This window comes from Myripristis murdjan, chromosome 16 (assembly GCF_902150065.1).
Source record: "Myripristis murdjan chromosome 16, fMyrMur1.1, whole genome shotgun sequence".
In the NCBI taxonomy this organism is placed as follows: domain Eukaryota; kingdom Metazoa; phylum Chordata; class Actinopteri; order Holocentriformes; family Holocentridae; genus Myripristis; species Myripristis murdjan.
In genome coordinates, this window is record NC_043995.1 from 14,187,661 (window position 1) to 14,205,871 (window position 18,211).

Here is an 18,211-nt window from a genome sequence, read left to right on the forward strand (position 1 = left end):
AAATTCTACCACCTGGGATGACACAGTATGGTATTTTTACTGTAACACCATCTTACCACTGACTTCATCCGATGACTCCTCATCTCGAGGTTTCCTCGGCTTATTAGTCCGCTTTGTCATGTCCGCGGCTTTCAAGGAGAAGGGATCCTTTAGCCGCATCTGGAGCTGTGGATGGGAACATGGGCAGCATTGGGAGACATAATGATAGACGGAGCAACTTCAATTATCACCTGAAAGCAGCCATGCTTTCACAGAGATGCCTGCCTGTTTAGCAAAGTATGCAGTTTCTGTTTCGCCCCTTTTATCACTGTGATGCACATCTTCATTCTGCCCTTGTATCACATGCTGACTAGGAATGAAGACACTGATTTGAACAGCAATATCGCTGAGAGTAACTACGACCCGTTAAACAGGTTTCAGGTGCTATAGCAGAAAACTGTTAGCTCGGTTTGTGGGCACTTACACGGGGGAGAGGCCTCAGTCAACTTAGCCCTGTCCAATTAAGGTGCAACAACGGCACTGCCTTGTCAACACAAGTCACACAACCATTTAACCTGAGCCTTCTCAGAAGTGGCTGGTTTAAACAGAGTCATGTTACAAGCTCACCTCTTTAGTTTAGCTCCTGCGCTGATTGTGCTAGCCAACGTGAGCCACCAGTTTTAGCTGTCACTACTGCCTAGCTAGCAAGCATTCTAGCTAGATTAGCTTGCCACAGTAAATAAAGAGATAAACAGGTACGTTTACCCCAGTAAACAACAGAAATATTCAAAGACACTTAAATCCGGAGCATGCGACATTGACAACGATCGTTTAATCGGCCAGAATACACTTTCGATTTAGATGTTGACTTTCTGAAACTGTCAGGGACATAGCGATAGTATCACCCAGCAGCAGTCAACATGTGTGACGCACTACGGCAGCTCACGTTGGTCCGCTGATGCATTCACTGTCTATCAGAAAAACAAACGTTATTGACCATGTCACACTCCTTTTAACGACCAGGGCGCCATGAACACGTTTTTACACTTTTCTTATTAACATTTTCACATTTAACACACGTGAATCTACCGAGAGACATTTTGTGCTCATATACAACAGCACAAGATCAACCACAAACGAAAAACTCAGAAAGATGATGATGGAAACTGTTTTAGATTAAATAACTATATCTGCTTTGGTACAATGTTATAACTTCAGCTACTGCATTCTACTATATACTTTTACTTTGGTATCGATTTAATCACTATAATCTTAACCATGGTTCTCACAGTTTTACTATAGTACTGAAGGATTACTAAAATAAAGTATGATATTGTTAAGCAAATAAATACTATAATTAGAATATTTTGAAATATTTAAGAATTTATTCCTACAGCCATTTCACTATTAACAACATAAGCAAAAACTGCCAAAATGTATTAATCTTGCGTTAAATGTTAAAAACTGAATTTAGACAAACATTTATCAAGCAAAGTAAAATATGAATGAGTAGCATTAACTTATTTTTAAACATAAGAAGTAAGTTACACGGATAATTCTTTAATATTGATTACCAAAATAAAACAAAAATTGCACCATATACTTGCAAAACTATTAAAACATTAAAATGAGACAAATGTTAAATAGCATGACATTATCCACATAAAATCATAATATAACAATACTGTGGTACTTCAGAGCGCCTGTCCTAACTGTCCTAACTTTCTTAATGCTGTTACACAGTAAGTATTATCAGTTTGTGGTAATCTGTTGGAAAACAGTGGTTAAACCCTAGTATGAGGATAGCTCAAAAACCACGGTAATACTATATGTCAATACATACATACAGACATACAGACATACATACATACATACATACATACATACATAAAAAAGTCACCATAATGAACCATGGTTTGCTTACCATATAACTTTTTGATCTTCGTAAGGGATACTTAGATCGTACAGCTCACGTCTTATAATAATCAGTGGTTATCATCGAAGCACAGTGTCCCAGGTAGTGACTGAAAATTGAGGTGGACGGTTTATGCAACGAGAAGTTTATATTTCCGTCTTTACCATGGTACCTGAATGCATCAGGTGCTAGCGCCCACGGAAAGAAACATTGTACCGAAATGTGCAAGTAACACAGTACTCAGGTGCTTATGGGGTGCTTTTAGACCAAAATGCTTGTTCGCTTTAGAGGGGGTCACGTCGTACAGTCCTACACTCCTACATTCCTGCACTTAGAAATCGAATAGTTTTACAGTTTTGCGTTTGCGATGTGACAACCACACAGATGCTGTAGCGGTTTGGTCCTTAACGTGACCCTTACTTGAGCGCACGCGCAGTCGCATTTACAACGTTTACAGTCGCAGCAGTCGAGCTATTATTGTCCTGTTCATGGATTTGGGGTTTTAGTGGTGGGCCGGTGGCTACATAGGGTTTAACTACTGCCATGGCTCTGAGGAAGTGTTGGAGGTTTCCCGGCATGGTGCCGCGGCTGCTGCTGACCAGCGGCGCCCTTCCAGTGTCACCAGCCCCGGTGTTACGACACTCTCTGTCCGGCTTCGTCAGCTCTCACCCCGGCTGCACATGTGAGTTTTGAAGGGTAGTTGTGCTTTAATACACTAGCAGCGTGCTGTTCTGCTCACTCGGAAACAAACCCCCCTGTCTGTCATACTCGCACATGACTCATGTAGTGTGTTTACCTGGCAGATGCGGTCAGCACAGTGTTGCTGCGCAGTTTCAGCTCAGCGCCGCCGAGTACAGATGTGACCTACGAGCAGCTGAAGCGGCTCCTGGCTGCACGCAAGGCTGCAGTAATAGATGTCCGAGAGCCCTGGGAACTCAGAGAGTATGGCTTCATCCCCGGCTCGATAAACGTGCCCTGTGAGTGGGAGATGTTCTCTCTTGTTTGTTTTGCATAGTCTTTTCGCATTTGTAATGCATACAGGCCATAGCTGAAACACTGAAAACTCATGGTGTCGTAAGATCCTGAAAAAACTCGGAACTTCAGCAAAGCATTTTAAGCCTCAGATTTGATTGCATCAGACATTTGAATGTGGTAAGCCTGAAGCTGTTGTCATTCTAACCTTTTTTTCAACTGCAAAATCAGTCCAACACCTCTCAAAGAGTCCTAGGTGTGAAGATAATGACACGTGTAGACGTACTGATAAGAAGCAGGTTATGATTCAGATTTATGGGCAAACATGCTGCTTTGGACTCACAGCATTCCTAAGATGATTCTCATAAGCCTAGTTAGGTCTAATGCTTTGGCAGACACATCAGCCCTTGGCTTAATAGTGGTCCTGGCTGAGTAGCCTAATATGAGTGCTCTGTTGACTTTACAGTAGGACAAGTGAGCACAGCCCTCCAGCTGGAGCCACAGGATTTCAAAGATAAGTATGGTGGAGAAATGCCCCAGCAGACAGATAACATCGTCTTCACCTGCCTGGCGGGGATCAGGAGCAAGACAGCACTAGAAGCAGCCACCTCACTGGGATACAAAGAGTGAGATCACTGACTGCATGCTTCATCATATTTCATCATATTTCATCACATCGCCACTATTTATAACTGCACAAAAAAGTTGTCTGTCCAGAGTCCTGACAAAGGCTGGAGTATCCGTTGTTTAGAAATACATGTTTTTGTGGCTATATTTGGTTAACTGAATGTTGTGCGTGACTTGTTCCATCACAAGATAGTATTGAGATTAACCTACTTCAGGTTATCGACCTTCATTGCATAATGCTTACCCAACATGCCATGCTCATTCAAGAGCTGCCACACAACACATTCGCAGCATCTAATTGAACATTATTTAGACAGCTACTTGCGTGAAGTAGGTAGCATTGCAGTTAGGGTCAGATACATTGTATTACTTTGCTTTGTTTTGTTTTTCACCTGCAATTTCAAATATAATTGTAACCATACCATTATAAAGTAACTCAAAGATTTCTGTGTGAAATGGCTCATTCATGCTCTTCTTTTTTTCCCCACATTTCAGTGTCCAGCATTACCCTGGTGGATGGCAAGACTGGATGAAAAATGAACAGGGATAATGGAGCAAGAGAGACTTTAAAGATCCCCTACTGAAGACATCATGTCAGATCAGTCTGTATTATAGCCTCCCAGTGCTACTACATTACAAGCTCTTGACTGTCATAAGAGGTCTTGTAAAGGGCTTTTAGATAGTTGAAACACTTATATTGTTTTATGAGCTAATTTCAGAAGGCTTCTTAACCTGTGAATCCCAAAGACCTTTCAGAGCAGAGGGTTTGGCAGTCACTTATCTGCTGCGGCACCCTTAAGAACTACTGCCATACTATTTAATTTCAGTGATTGTAAACTTGTCGCAGTACTTACTGGAGGAACCATTATTGACCGTTTACAAACTGTGAACAGCTGATACCCTAAGCAAAAACAAGCATGTTGCCAGTAATGTTTCTAACTATACAGAAGGCTAAACAATACTAAGACTACAGCAGCAATAAAAGACTGAAAACAGGCTACATGTTGCCTATTTTAGTCATCATTTCCTTTTAATTTTTAATTTGAAGTATCTCATTCCTGTTTTGTTTTCCTCTCAGGACAGTCTAAGCAAAGAAGTTGTTTTAAAGGACTACTTAACTGTTTGATTCTGAGTTTATCTGAAGTCTACCAATGCAAACGATAAAGTCTACTGCATTACAGGTTTTGTAAATATTATATAGGTTGGTGCTCACAGGTGCAACAATAAGTGTAGTTGTTGCGAACATAACTCAATAAAGGAAAAAACTGACTTTTAATTTTGTGAGGTTTTTTTTTTTTTTTTGTGTTTTGTTTTGAGGGAAATGTTGGGTCGATCTGAAAACTTTAACATAAAATGAGAAGACATTTCTTGACAGGCACTTGGCGGTTTTGCTTACGTACTCTGCTGACAAAAGCAAGGACTAGGATGATCTACAGTATAGAGCAGCCATGTCTAATATCCACTGCATCTCAGTATGAATTTGCCACTGACCCTCTACAGAACAGTAACAGGTTCTTATATCATCCATGATAATGAATGTGACGTCTGTGTCTAAATCAGTAGTGTGCCCTGCGTGACTGTGTTGGTGTATCTCTGCTATGTGGACCATGGCCATGGACCTTGTTCCCTATTAACACTGTATTGTGCAGCTTAAGGTGGAAAACCACTAAACAGAATTCATTTATTATTCTCATGGTCGTGTGTAGTTCAGACAAGATTTATGTCAGGAGCAAATTTTGAATAGTGATCCACTGTTGATAAATAAAAAAAAAAAAAAAAAAAAAAAACAGACTTTAAATCATTTGACATGACTAAATAAAGTAATAATGGAAGCCTCAAACTCATGCTCCAAAATGTGTTTGATGAACATTTTCAGAATTGGGTCTGTCCTATTTTGGTAACCAAATGTTTATGTTAAAATTGTATTTTCTCAAAGACAATACGAATGACAAGTACAGGAGTCATAAATCCTGTTATTGTAACTATTAAGATTAGAAATGCAATAAATGGCTCAGGGAGGAACAATGTTTCTGCCCTTTGTCTCTTGTGTTTCCTCTTACCATATTTAATTGAATTATGACAGAAATTAACTTGAGCCTTTTAAAATTTAAAGTTGCAACAGAAAGTACCACGGTGATGACTAATGTGACACTGGGTTGTATGCGGTGCACATAGATGCTGTTTACATCACTGAAACATTCAGCCTCCTCCCACGAGTCTCACACTGCTGCAAGGTCTGAGGTCAGATGGAAGAAATACACATTCACTCACACATCTCATTCAGCAAATCATCGGACAGCCTGACCCTATGATGTGTAGGGCAACCTTTAAAAAAGCATTTAATATGGTGAGTTTTGTGGCTTTCTGAGCGTTAAAGCAATGGGCAAAGGTCTCCTGTTTCTTTAGGTTATATCCTCTCACATACGCTGTGTAACCTTCAGGGGAGTAGATGGTGATAGCCAGTTTATGTTTACAGTAAATGTTGAATGATCTGAGGGCGGCACAGTGTTTACTGTCTTTTGCCTGAGAGGCCCTGTAGGTGTCAATGGAGAATCCCGCTGTACAGGCCAGACCACTGTTTTCTCTCCTCATATCTCTGTGCCATGTCAACCGTAAACTCCAGACTAACCCCCCTTCCCTTCTCTGCCTCCTTATTTTCCCTCAGAAGCAGTTAATTCCATTTTCTTTTTCTGCGTACTCCATTTTTAATATGTTGGAAACAGACCAGACTAATAAGTACTAATTTATGTCAAATCTCGCCAAGGCCCTTTGTCCCTCTGCAGCCGTGACCTCATCAGGTCACCCTCCAGCCTCTGCTCAGCATGCAATTAAAGTCCCTCATCCCATCAGAGCACATCACGTCAGCACTGCACCTACTGGCTGCCATGACTGACTGGACCCTGCCTGCTTTTCTGCCTTTCTGCCACCCAGTGGTGCAGTGGACTCTGAGGTGGTGGACACATTGTAACCCCTGCCAACACCCCTTTTGGTTCTGTCGGTAATTAAAGTGATAGGCGGGTGTTCTTGCCACAGAGAGAAAAACACGCGAGCTCTGCATACCAAGAAACAGCTTCAGCTCCACTAACCAGCCAGCTTTGCTCCTCACAAGCTGCTGACAGATATCTGAACAGCAGGTCACAGCCTTCCTTAGTGTGGAGGCTTGAGATTCCACAGGTTGTTGGTTCGTAAGACGGGCTGGCCTGGCCTGAGATGGGGCATGGCTGGCAGCGGTGGTGTATAAAGCCTGAGAAGGTGTGAAGGAGCTGCAGCAGTGGTGAAGCACAGCAAACCACTGAGAGGGCCCATTGTGATCTTTCCTCACACCTTCCCTCAGAGAGCAAGAGGCCACCATGAGCCGCAGCCCGGAGAGGATCTCGTCCTACCGCCGTCACTTTGAGGACAGCAGCAGCGCATCCTACCAGGTCAGGGTGTCCAGCCCATCCCCGGTCAGGAGGGATGTCCGCCGTGCGTCTGCTGGCTACTCCCGCACCGCCGGGGCTGGCAGCATGCGTGTCGAGTCAGTGGGACGTAGGACCATCTCGGCTGGACGCAAAGCCCGCATGGCTGGAGCCGGGTAAGCTGTGTCACCTTCACTCAGGGTGGCTACAAGTTGACAGCTCACAGGGTTTAGAGGATCACTGCAAACATGAAAAAGGATGTGTGACGTTAGAACAGCAACACTCATGCGGGCTCTCATGTATGATAAAAATATAAGAAGGATGTGCTAATATTGAAATATAAATGATCACGAGTCCTATCAGGTATGAGAAATAAAACCCAGAAAACATTATTGTTATATTGTTATACCTGTGTGGTGGTTTTCTCTATATATTTTTCTTATTTGATTACATTTCATAATCAGTGTAAGCAGAAATAATTCATAACCTAGTTTAGATTCCATATAACCTATAGTTTTCAAGAATTGATATGCTGTAGTAGGCTACCAGTTATTTTCATGCATTTTGCTTGTTTTTATAGCTATTAAAAGGATCATGAAACAATATGATAATTATTAAAATAGATTAGCCAAACACAAATCCTGCCACAACATGAAATTTTGGTAATATAGTCTAAAAAAATCACTAAAAAGTCACTATGTCAAGTCACTATAGATGTCTTCCTATATATATATATATATATAGATATCTATATCTATCTATCTATCTATCTATCTATCTATCTATCTATCTATCTATATATATATATATATATATATATATATATATATTATATATTATTATTATTATTATTATTATTATTATTATTACGTAAGCTTACAGTAAAATATCATAAAATATCAAGTGTGCATGTCATGTTTTGGTAACAGCAGCTTAATTTGCACTGTATAGGCCTACTGTAGGGAGGCATGGATTTTTGCTAGAGGACAAAATAAGATCACAGCATATAATATGTTTGACACATTCCATAGCACACCTCTGCTAGAATTTGGAGTGAAAGAGTCACTGTTAGACTGAATTGACACACTATAGTGTGAGTGTTTCTCATCAAATGGCCTGTAACTTTTACACCCATATAACCTTTCTTGTTCATATTTTATCATGATGTGTCATCACCTCATCAAAATTTGATGAGGTCAAGCATTGTGTATTGACCTGTCATTGTAGCGTGAGTGCCGGGGCTGTAGCGTGTGTTGGGTTTGGTGGAGAGCCGGCTATTGATCTGGATGTGGCTGCAGCTGAGAACCAGGAATTCCTCAGCACCCGCACCAGTGAAAGACAGGAGATGATTGTCCTCAATGACAGACTGGCCATATATATCGACAAGGTACAGTCCCCTTCAAAACCAGCCACACTTGATCTCTTTCATCAGCACAGTTAAATAAATTTGCCTGACCTGGATCGGATGTGCCACAGGAGATAAGGCACAAGATAAAAAATGTTCTTTGTTGAACAATGGAGGCATATTCAAGGATACAAGGATACAAGGAAGTTTATTGGTCATTATACAACAGGTTGAATAATGAAATTAAAGTGTGGTTCCCTCTTGATTGATTAATTGATATCAATTAATTAATTGATATTGCTCTCACTTCTGTGAGCGCATGGACAGGAAGCATAGTGTGGTGTCTGGCTCACTTGAAACATCACAGCAGAGAGTTTCTTGTTCTTACAGGTTCGATCACTTGAGCAGCAGAACAAGCTGTTGGAGACAGAGATTGAGGCCTACCAGAACCGGTTCGAAAAGCCAACAGGTCTGCGCCTCCTATATGAAGAACAGCTGAGGGAGCTGAAAAAGATTGCTGACCAGATGAGAGTTCAGCGGGTGAGACAGAATTAGCTGCACGTCACTTCTGTTTTGTTTTTACATTTCAAATGACCAGTAGAGCATAAGGACTGAATTCTTTGTTTCCGGCGAGGTTTACACCTCACTGAGCTCCAGAAGATTCATCCAAGCAATGATACAAGACGTCAACTTGGTGTTTTCAAGGTTCCTTACCTGGTAACAGGCTTATTTCTGGCAGGCAAATGGAGAGGTGCCTCAGTGTGTTAAGGTGTCATGGAGCACAGCTGTCTTCAGCTATGTTTTATGCACAGATGAGATGGCTTGATTACACACACACACAAACACACACACACACACACACACACACACGCATACACATACAGGAATAAGGTGCATATCTAAAATGCAAAACAGGCTGATCTCGATTTTGCACACACTCTTACACACACACCTCCAACTCTCATAGATGGCCACATTATTTATGGTCTCTTGCTTTTCAGGACATTTCCTTGGTTGCTAGGGACTCCACAGCTGCTCGACTAGAGGCCATCAAAATCAAATATGAGGAGGCAGTTGAACTGAGGAGGAAAGCTGAGACTGAAATTGAAATCTTCCGTCCAGTATGTTAACAGCTAATAAATTAGCCAGTGTCTCTTTCATCATCACAGTCATTTAAGATCATTACTGTACATGATAATGACGATGATGCTGTGCGTTTTTCAGGATGTGGACAAAGCCACTTCTTCACGCATTGCCTTGGAGAAACAGCTGGAACAGCTGGAAGTCGAAATTGAATTCCTGAAAAGGGTCCATCAACAGGTGTGTCATTATGCAGCTGATTTACCCATACAGAATTTGCTTGTCAATTTGGTGATTGCTCGGGATTTCTTCTTCTTCTTCTTCTTCTTCTTTTTTTTTTTTTTTTTTTTTTTTTTTTTTTTTTTTTACAGGAAATCGATGAGCTCATGAAACAGGTCTATGCAGCTCACGTCTCAGCCGAAAGTGCATATGCAATGCCTGATCTAGCGGCTGCCTTGAAACAAATTCAAACCCAATATGATGACATTGCGGCCAAAAATCTCCAGGTAAAAAATAAAAAAATAAATAAATAATCACAAATTGCTGCTATCTATAGATAAAACATTGTGGCACACCAGATTTAAAATTAAGTGTCAAGCATCCCAATCTACATTTTCAGGAAATGGATACATGGTATAAAAATAAGTTTGAAGATCTACAATCCAAGACAACAAGGCATGTGGATAAAGTTCGAGGCATCAGAGAAGAAATAGCAGGCGCCAAAAAGGATGTGAGTATCAAAAGTGGAAAACAGATATACGCATATATAATGATGACATTTATGTAGATAGATACAGTAGATAGATAGATAGATAGATAGATAGATAGATAGATAGATAGATAGATAGATAGATAGATAGCATCACAGTGAAAGAGCACTGACTACTCTCAAGGAAAATGTAAAATCATCTAAAATTATCCCCTCTTCATTTTGAAGATCCAAAATAAAGAACGAGACGTCGATGGCCTGAGGACCAAGAATGAAGCTCTTGAGGCCCAGATCCGAGAGACACAAGAAAAGTACAGGAAGGAACTGGAGGACCTGCAGGTAAGGATAATAAAAGCTTATGTAGTCTCAGGTCACATGCCGGGCACATTCAATTCTGAAAATGCACAGATTCAAACTTCTGTGCAAATACAAAGCCAGCACAGCATGGCAGTGTTACAGTCCCTCTATGGCTGTGTTGATGTAACAGGCACGGATTGAGGCCCTGCAGCTTGAGCTGAAATCCACCAAGGAGAAAATTGCACTGCACCTGCGTGAGTACCAGGACCTCCTGAACATCAAGATGGCCCTGGAGATTGAAATTACAACTTACAGGTGAGGGGAAATCCAGCTGAAATGAGCCTTAGTGTTTTTTTCTTCTTCAATAGATGTAATCAAGAATTTGTCCCTTTCTTTTTACAGAAAGCTGATCGAGGGAGAGGACTTGCGGCTCTCTGGAATGATGCAAACCATTTCTCTTACCAGCGGCAGATTGAGCGCCATCGGTGCTGGGATGGGGATGGGTATGGGTGGAGGAGGCCAGGGTGGTGCTGGTGGAATAGGTGGCAGTTTGGTTGGTGGTGCTGGTGGTGTTGCAGGAATGGGGAGTGGAGCAGGCATGGGTGGGGGTGCTTCAGGGGGCATAGGTGCAGGTCTAGGCAGTGCCCCTGGAGGAGTGGGTGGGGGGAAGGGCGCCACTGGTCTGGATGAGAGGAAGGGTGCTCCTGGTAGGGCAGGCATGGCAGACATAGGAGCTACCGCTGGTGAGGGCAATGGAGGGGTGGATGCTGGAATGAAGGGTGGTACTGGTGCCAAGATGGGTGCTGGTGCTGGGGGACTTGGAGGAGTAGGTGCTGGTGGTGGCATGGGTGGTTCAGGTGGCATGGGTGGCACTGGTATGGGGGGGCATGGCAGTCTAGGGGGAGGGAAGGGAGAAGGGATGGGTGGAGGTGTAGGTAAGGGCCCTGGAATAGCTGCTGCTGGAATGGGTGGTGGTGTAGGAATCGAGGGTATGGGAGGAGTAGAGGGTGCAGGGGGAATGGGTAGGGATGGGTTAGGTGGTGCAGGGTTAGGCATTGGTGGAAAGGGTGCTGCTGGGGCAGAGAGTGGTGCAGGAATGGGTGGAACTGATGGAGGTGAAGGTGCTGGAATGGGATATGGATCTAATGGATACGACGCCACCATTGAGTCCTATGCAGAGCAAGCTGTAGAGCTGACTGAGAGAAGGACGGTACTCATTAGGTAAAGGTACCATCAAGTATCCTTTCTTTCTATCTTTTCAGCAGGGTTTTTTTTTTTTTAACCCAGTACTCAGCCACAAGAAATGAAATTGCCCTGGGGCTTAAATTCATGAAAGAATACACTCTTGAAAAAGTGACCTAAAATTCTCCATAAAGACGTAATGTTTCTTGACGAAAGTAGCAAAATAACTGATTAATCGATTGTATAAATGATATAGGTATTTCACAGCTGTCGAATTCCAGAGCAGCCTAGCGGTTCATGACTGATAAAGCTTCAAAGATCACTGCTTGTAATGAGGATCTTTAGTCACTTCAGCCCTTGCTGTTTTTTTCCCTCCCCAACAGAACAGTTAAAAACGAGGACGATGTGCTGGAGACGGACCACCAGGAACAGACCTACACCATCACCGGTGCTGCCGATGACTCTGACGCCGATTGAGCATGAATTACCATTTGACCTCCTCTCACCCTTAAATCCCCACGCCCCTCTGAGCTTTGCACTGACCAAACCCCATGTCTGGGCACTGGCCTTTGCCCTTTGACCTGGACATGAAGACCATGAATGACCCATTGCTACCAAGTTAAACCTTCACCCATGGGTCTCACATGTGCCTCAGTAGGAGCACTCAACATGGTCTCTAAACTTTTGTGTGCCTTACACTCCCCCCTTTTTTTCTACTCACTGCAAATAAAGCTATCAGCATTCAATTACTTTGTCCGTTTCTTATTTGATGTCTCTTTTTTCATGTTCTTGCTTGGGGTGTCTTGTAAAGACATGAGAATGATTACACTACAGATGATGTATCATAGAAAACCTTCATGAAAGGCTGGTAAAAATGCATTTTCCCTTGGATGAGAAAGATGTTGTTTATATTTGCAGCTTTGGCTTGAAATGATAGTGAAGTGAAAGGAGTAAAAGAAGGGAGGTAGTGTAGGAAAAGTGCGAGAGAGAAAGAGAGATGGAGAGAGAGTCACCTGAGGGTCGAGGCAGCCGCCCTGACACTCTCTGGAGGGCTAAGGGATCTGTCAGTCAGATTTTGTCCAGCAGCGGAGTGATGGCACACAGCCGTTTCCTGTCCTCATTCCATCCACATCCACACCTTTTCCTCCTGCTACTGATCGGGGGCGATTGGATCTGGCCAACAGATGCCAAACACACTCAGTGTCCTGCAGAGCGGCTGAGAGCAAAGACATGCAACACCAATGCACTGAGAAACAGCAGCAAACATGACAACAGAGCCAGTGTTATTGAGAATTATGGTGATAACATTATTGTGCCATTATTATACTGCTAAATAGACAAATAAATGATAAATATATTTCTATCAATATCTATCTGTAAATAGATAGATAGATAGATAGATAGATAGATAGACAGACAGACAGACAGACAGACAGACAGACAGATAGATAGATAGATAGATAGATAGATAGATAGACAGACAGACAGACGACAGACAGACAGACAGCAGACAGCAGACAGACAGACAGACAGACAGACAGGTAGATAGATAGATAGATAGATAGATAGATAGATAGATAGATAGATAGATAGGTAATTGATCATATTAAAAAGGAAATTCAGTTATGTATTTATTTGTAGTATTTGGTAAAATTGTTCAAAAAACAACTTTGGACAAACAATAATATTTCCTGGTCAATTAAAATAAAATATAACATGTTTCTTCAAATTTCAGTTCAAGTATACAGATAAAATAATATAAAAAGATGGCAATGAATACAATCCCCTAAAAAAAAAAAAAAATTGACACTTGAAGGGCAAAAAAACCCCGAAAGAAAAGTAAAATAGAATTGTAGACCCAGTGTTGCTGACCTGTCTCCAGCTCACCAGCTGATTTAACGCCCTGTCATGCATTACCTATATTATAAATCATATTCATGCGCATTATCCAGTGGAATGCATACTGAATTAATCAATATTTCTCTCAGACATCATTTCCACAAGCTCATCCCACCCGAAAAAACAGGACACAATTAGTTTGAACCCTGAGCTGTCAGTCGGGACTTTAACAAGGAGCCGCCAGACGCTCATATCATTAGCTTACATTTTGTTACAGCGACTTATTAATGCTCATCCGACCTGAAGGATACACAGGCTAGCTCCCCCAGCCCCTGCCTTAATCACGAAGAAGGCCTTTCTCATCAATATGATGGAATGGACTTTATTATCAATAAGCTATATTCTAATTAACCAACAAGAGAGTCCATCTGTGTGTGTGTGTGTGTGTGTGTGTGTGTGTGTGTGTGTGTGTGTGTGTGTGTGTGTGTGTGTGTGTGTGTGTGTGTGTGTGTGTGTGTGTGCGGAATGCGGAGCTCTCCATGGTGCTTCTTCCTCAGTCTGAACCACAGATGCTCTGCAAATAGTAAAGACAAGATTGACAAAAACAAAGGGCATGCCTGTCATTTAAACTAACTAACTAACTAACTAACTAACTAACTAACTAACTAAATAAATACAAATTAGAACAGTGGTTTAATGAATGCATTTCACATATCCATTTATCTATATATCTATTTTATGTGGAATTACCCAATTCATATAATCCCTCTTAATTCCATATTTATTCATTTATTTATTTATTTATGTTTAAATAAATAAATAAATAAAATAAATAGGCACCTATTTGAGATGAGTTCAGCGTGGATTTTTTTTTATGCTGTGCCACAGAAATATTTTGATGAACATTTTGAATTTTTTTCAAACAGCACTGTAAAAAATAATTTGCTAAGTGGGAAAATTCGTTTTCTTCTTATTAGGGCCTATTGCTGACAGTTTTAGGCTACCCTACTTTAATATGACCACGAAAAATGACACACTCACACCGGTAGATATTAAAACGGACCATTTCCCACTTTTTTCGCTCTAAAAAAAAATCAGGCACCAAGTAATTTAGATCTTTGTCTAAATAATAACCATAAACTTTGACTAAAACATCTCGCATTGATCATGGGCTCCTTCAGTCAAGGTTACATTTGTTTAGACTTGCTCTTTGGCATGGCTTGTTTTGCTCACTCTTGCTATTTTGTTGCAACACACTGCATAGCCAGTTAGGTCAGTCACCTTCATCCTATGAGAAAATGTTTTATTTTGAGTATAGGCAAAAGCCGCTCTCCATATTCACCCGAGAAGGGCAAAAGTTGTGACTTTCTTTGAAACCTGTGATTTTCTGTCACTTTGTGCATATGCTTTAAGTGGCTAAATCCCAATTAGGGTCGGCTGACACGCTGCTCTATTCATAAAAAGCCCCGCTTGCATACATTTGCCTAGGAATGAACTTCTCAAATAGATCTCCTGCTAAATGCGCCGGACAGCAGAGAGAATCGGCTGGAGTGACACTTTCTTTCTGAGGCGGTCGAGTGAGAAAAGGTATGAATTTATAAGGTACACCGAAACATATCAATTCACACTACTTCACACGCCTTTATTCGCGTCTCCTCAAGCGAGACAATGTGAATTAAAGTTAGGGAAATCTGCCTGAAAAAGCCGGCGCGCAACTTTGTAGGGACTTTGAATACTGAAACAGAGCAGCCCGCTTTGGAGAAAAAAAGAGAAAGGCATTTTAAATGGGAGCACGCATGAACAGCGTTGAATCAGGTGCCATTTATTTGTCTCCCCTCTAATGCGATTTTGAATATTAGTCTGGGTTAAAATCCCGATCATGTCATCTGGTGGGAGTCCCATACAAGCATAATTACTATTCAAACGCGTCGGTAATGTCCCACCCGCATAAAGCAGCTGGTCTGCCCTTGGTGCTGCTTGCATCTTACCCAAGATTATAAGAAAGTAAACCATATTAAATACGACTGGTAATCAAAAGGTGAAGAAATACAGAGAACAAAGACCAACAATAAGATATAAGATACAAAGTGTCTTGCCCACCGGCTTGCTGGTGTGTGAAAGCAGGCTCGGGTCTGAAAGGAATAAGTTCATGTTGTTTTGCTTTACACAATTGCTCGAGCTGCTCATAAAAAAGTGTTAAAATAAAAATTCCAGTTTGGATTTTAATGCAATAAAATGTGAAACTGGGAAAGGCTTAAAATTTGGATTTATCAACCATGATTTATTTGAAAATATATTAACACAAAGTCATGTCTAAAACGTGGGAAACGTGAGAAATAGGCCAACAGGCCCATTGCTAAGTGGGACAATGATTGGGCTCTTGTGAAAAGACCCAAACAAAGTTTATGGGTCGACATAAAAAATGTGTTTTGCTCTCAGCTCAGAGGGGTCTTAAATGGTAGCCCATTGAAATCAGGCCAGCAGAGGTGGTGGTGAACCCTTGGCACCCCTGAAGTATAGTGTGAGAGCATGAATGGAGATCCCTGGTGGGGCATTGCTCCTTGTATTTACCGCGTCGCTTTGCAGACAGGTTGTTCCTCTATATTCATGGCTCATTAATGGCCAACCAGTTAAATCAGAGCCCCGCCGCTTAGACAGTAAACTTGAAGTGCTGGCAAGATCCAGGCAGAGCTCCCCATAAAAACGTCTCCCTCCTCTCCGAGCTCCAATTCTTCCGTGGTCGTTTTTTAAATTCATTAAAGAGATGCGGAGTTCATTTAGGAGAATAGCACTTGCGGAATGCTGTTGAATGACTCCGCAATATTGTCCTCGAATAAAGATCCGACCATGTAATTAATGTGTCTTTTTTCCTCAAAAAGGGGAGGGACAATACCGTCGGTCAAGCTATTTAATTTCATTTAATTTTCCATGCCATTTGCTTCCAGCATTGCATTCAATCTGACACCGAGCCTTTTGACTTCCTCAGAGCTTCAGTGCGCACATTGGAGCGGGATTCATCCCTGCGACTTTTATAAGCGCCTCCGCAAACAGAAAGGAAATGTCTTCGCCCCCCGACACCCCTCCTCGGAGAATAATTAATTTCACTGTGGAGAAGTGCAGGACTGTGGAGAAGTGCAGGACTTTCGGTGCAGGAGTGGATGGGAACCAGCCGCAAATGGCAAGGCGTTAATAAATAACCTTCCGCACAGTCAGGCGCAAACATTGCGCCTATTGATGAGATTGTTCGCGTGTCGTTCACGCTCTTTTGAGTGGGGGAGCGCAGAGAGGAGAGAGGAGCAATGAGAGAGAGAGAGAGAGAGAGAGAGAGAGAGAGAGAGAGAGAGAGAGAGAGAGAGAGCGAGAGAGAGAGAGAGAGAGAGAATGAATCAGGCTAGTGTTAAGAAGGCTAGCTTTCTTTTTTATTTACCATTAATTTTATTCATTATTATTTTATTCATTATTATTTTTCTCAAGCACTCAGTATAGATGTTATCGATGTGCTGGTGGTCGTCTAACATCCATGCTTATACAGCAAATTGAACTGTATTGAATAAAATGAATTGATTTGAAAAGAGAGAAGGAGAGCGAGATAAAGAGAGAGAGCGAGGGAGAGTGGAGGGGGGTAGGTCTTTTATTATTATTATTATTATTATTGTTGTTGTTGTTGTTGTTGTTGTTGTTGTTATTTCCATTAGGGCTACTTCATTCAGAATAGGCAAATTCACCTCTCATCTATGCCAAAAAATTCAGCTCATTTCTGAATTGAAATGAGCTGAACTGAGCGTGCAGAGCTAAATACTGCAGTCGCTGAGACGTTTTGTTTCGTTGTCGTTGTGCGCTATTATTTTGAATTCATTTTATTCTGTTAAAGTTTAGGCTACATTCATGAATTTGCATTTTTTTTTTTTTTTTTTACGTCTGTACATTTCCTTTTAATTACTTTCAGGACTATAACCATGAGTATTTTAGCAACACAGGACTGTTATGATTCTGGTTTATTGAGAGTGAGTTAGGCCAGAGTGGACAGGTCAGAGGTCAGCATGTTCATGGTCTGAATTTATCGCCCACAGCTTCTTGTTCTCCTTCTCTGTTCAGAGCGCACCACCACCACATCATCAAAGCGTTCAAACTCACTTTTTAAAAACCCGCAGCTACAAAGCCACTGTCGCTATAAGCTGGAACCCCCCACGGCTTCCTTTTTTAACTTCCACTGACAATAAGACCTCTTTCCATTGTATTGTAGACTTGTATACCATGCATACCATTGTGCCCGCTTTTAAAGAAGCATAATTTAATTTTTGATCTGAATAAGGACTGACTCGGTTTGGGATCTGGAGGCTTGATAGGCCAAGAAAACATTGTTTTGAGGTGTTCTGAAAACATTTTTAATCACAGTGATGCAAATACAGGCTAGCTGGATTACAAATTGTGTTCACGTTGTTTACAAGCTGGGATCATTTTGTTATTAAGAAATACGTAGATATCGTATAAATAAATAAATTGATAATGAATCTATTAATTGCTATATAACTAACTAAATAAATCAATCATCATAAATCAATCAATCAATCTCTCTCTCTCTCTCACATATACACACACAAACATATATATAGGAACACACACACACACACACACACATAGATAGATAGATAGATAGATAGATAGATAGATAGATAGATAGATAGATAGATATAGATATAGATATATATATATAAACTGCGAACAAATCTATTATGGGACTCGTCTATACAGGTTTGAAATATTTGGAAATAACGGAATAACAGGGAAAAAGCACGTGACCATGGAACAAAATTCTGTAGCCTATATTATATACCCGAACTGACGCATTTAAGAAAATAAATAAAGAA

At 41.3% G+C, this 18,211-nt stretch overlaps 3 protein-coding genes across 3 annotated transcripts in view; 2 read left to right on the forward strand and 1 right to left on the reverse strand.

The window, feature by feature from the left end:
• usp45 (ubiquitin specific peptidase 45) overlaps window positions 1-894 on the reverse strand; it is a 41,886-nt gene extending 40,992 nt beyond the window's left edge. Inside the window, exons 1-2 of the mRNA XM_030071895.1 lie at window positions 607-894; window positions 57-165 (exon numbers count right to left, since the gene is read on the reverse strand). Of these exons, the coding sequence (XP_029927755.1) occupies window positions 57-159 (103 nt within the window). The 5' untranslated portion in view covers window positions 160-165; window positions 607-894. The remainder of the gene's footprint in view (window positions 1-56; window positions 166-606) is intronic.
• Window positions 895-2,136: 1,242 nt separating this feature from the next.
• Window positions 2,137-4,769, forward strand: tstd3 (thiosulfate sulfurtransferase like domain containing 3). Its single transcript, XM_030071896.1, has 4 exons — window positions 2,137-2,576; window positions 2,698-2,871; window positions 3,333-3,492; window positions 3,989-4,769. Exons 1-4 carry the CDS (start codon window positions 2,438-2,440, stop codon window positions 4,041-4,043), a joined length of 528 nt encoding a protein of 175 aa, XP_029927756.1. The 5' UTR covers window positions 2,137-2,437; the 3' UTR covers window positions 4,044-4,769.
• Window positions 4,770-6,843: 2,074 nt separating this feature from the next.
• On the forward strand, window positions 6,844-12,124 carry LOC115374523 (glial fibrillary acidic protein). Its single transcript, XM_030073497.1, has 13 exons — window positions 6,844-7,067; window positions 8,125-8,278; window positions 8,627-8,776; window positions 9,238-9,357; window positions 9,461-9,556; window positions 9,688-9,822; window positions 9,936-10,046; window positions 10,254-10,364; window positions 10,513-10,637; window positions 10,725-10,977; window positions 11,119-11,344; window positions 11,438-11,543; window positions 11,888-12,124. The coding sequence occupies exons 1-13, from the start codon at window positions 6,844-6,846 to the stop codon at window positions 11,979-11,981; spliced, it is 1,905 nt and encodes a 634-aa protein (XP_029929357.1). The 3' UTR covers window positions 11,982-12,124.
• The last annotated feature ends 6,087 nt before the right edge of the window (window positions 12,125-18,211 follow it).

Bases quoted from the DNA above. Each gene is read 5' to 3' on its own strand.
- LOC115374523 (XM_030073497.1), top strand. From the start codon at position 6,844: ATGAGCCGCAGCCCGGAGAGGATCTCGTCCTACCGCCGTCACTTTGAG. The intron at 9,557-9,687 runs GTGTGTCATTAT...TTTTTTTTACAG, and splicing joins TGAAAAGGGTCCATCAACAG to GAAATCGATGAGCTCATGAA. The intron at 11,544-11,887 runs GTAAAGGTACCA...CCTCCCCAACAG, and splicing joins AGAAGGACGGTACTCATTAG to AACAGTTAAAAACGAGGACG.
- tstd3 (XM_030071896.1), top strand. From the start codon at position 2,438: ATGGCTCTGAGGAAGTGTTGGAGGTTTCCCGGCATGGTGCCGCGGCTG. The intron at 2,577-2,697 runs GTGAGTTTTGAA...TTTACCTGGCAG, and splicing joins CTCTCACCCCGGCTGCACAT to ATGCGGTCAGCACAGTGTTG. The intron at 3,493-3,988 runs GTGAGATCACTG...CCCACATTTCAG, and splicing joins ACCTCACTGGGATACAAAGA to TGTCCAGCATTACCCTGGTG.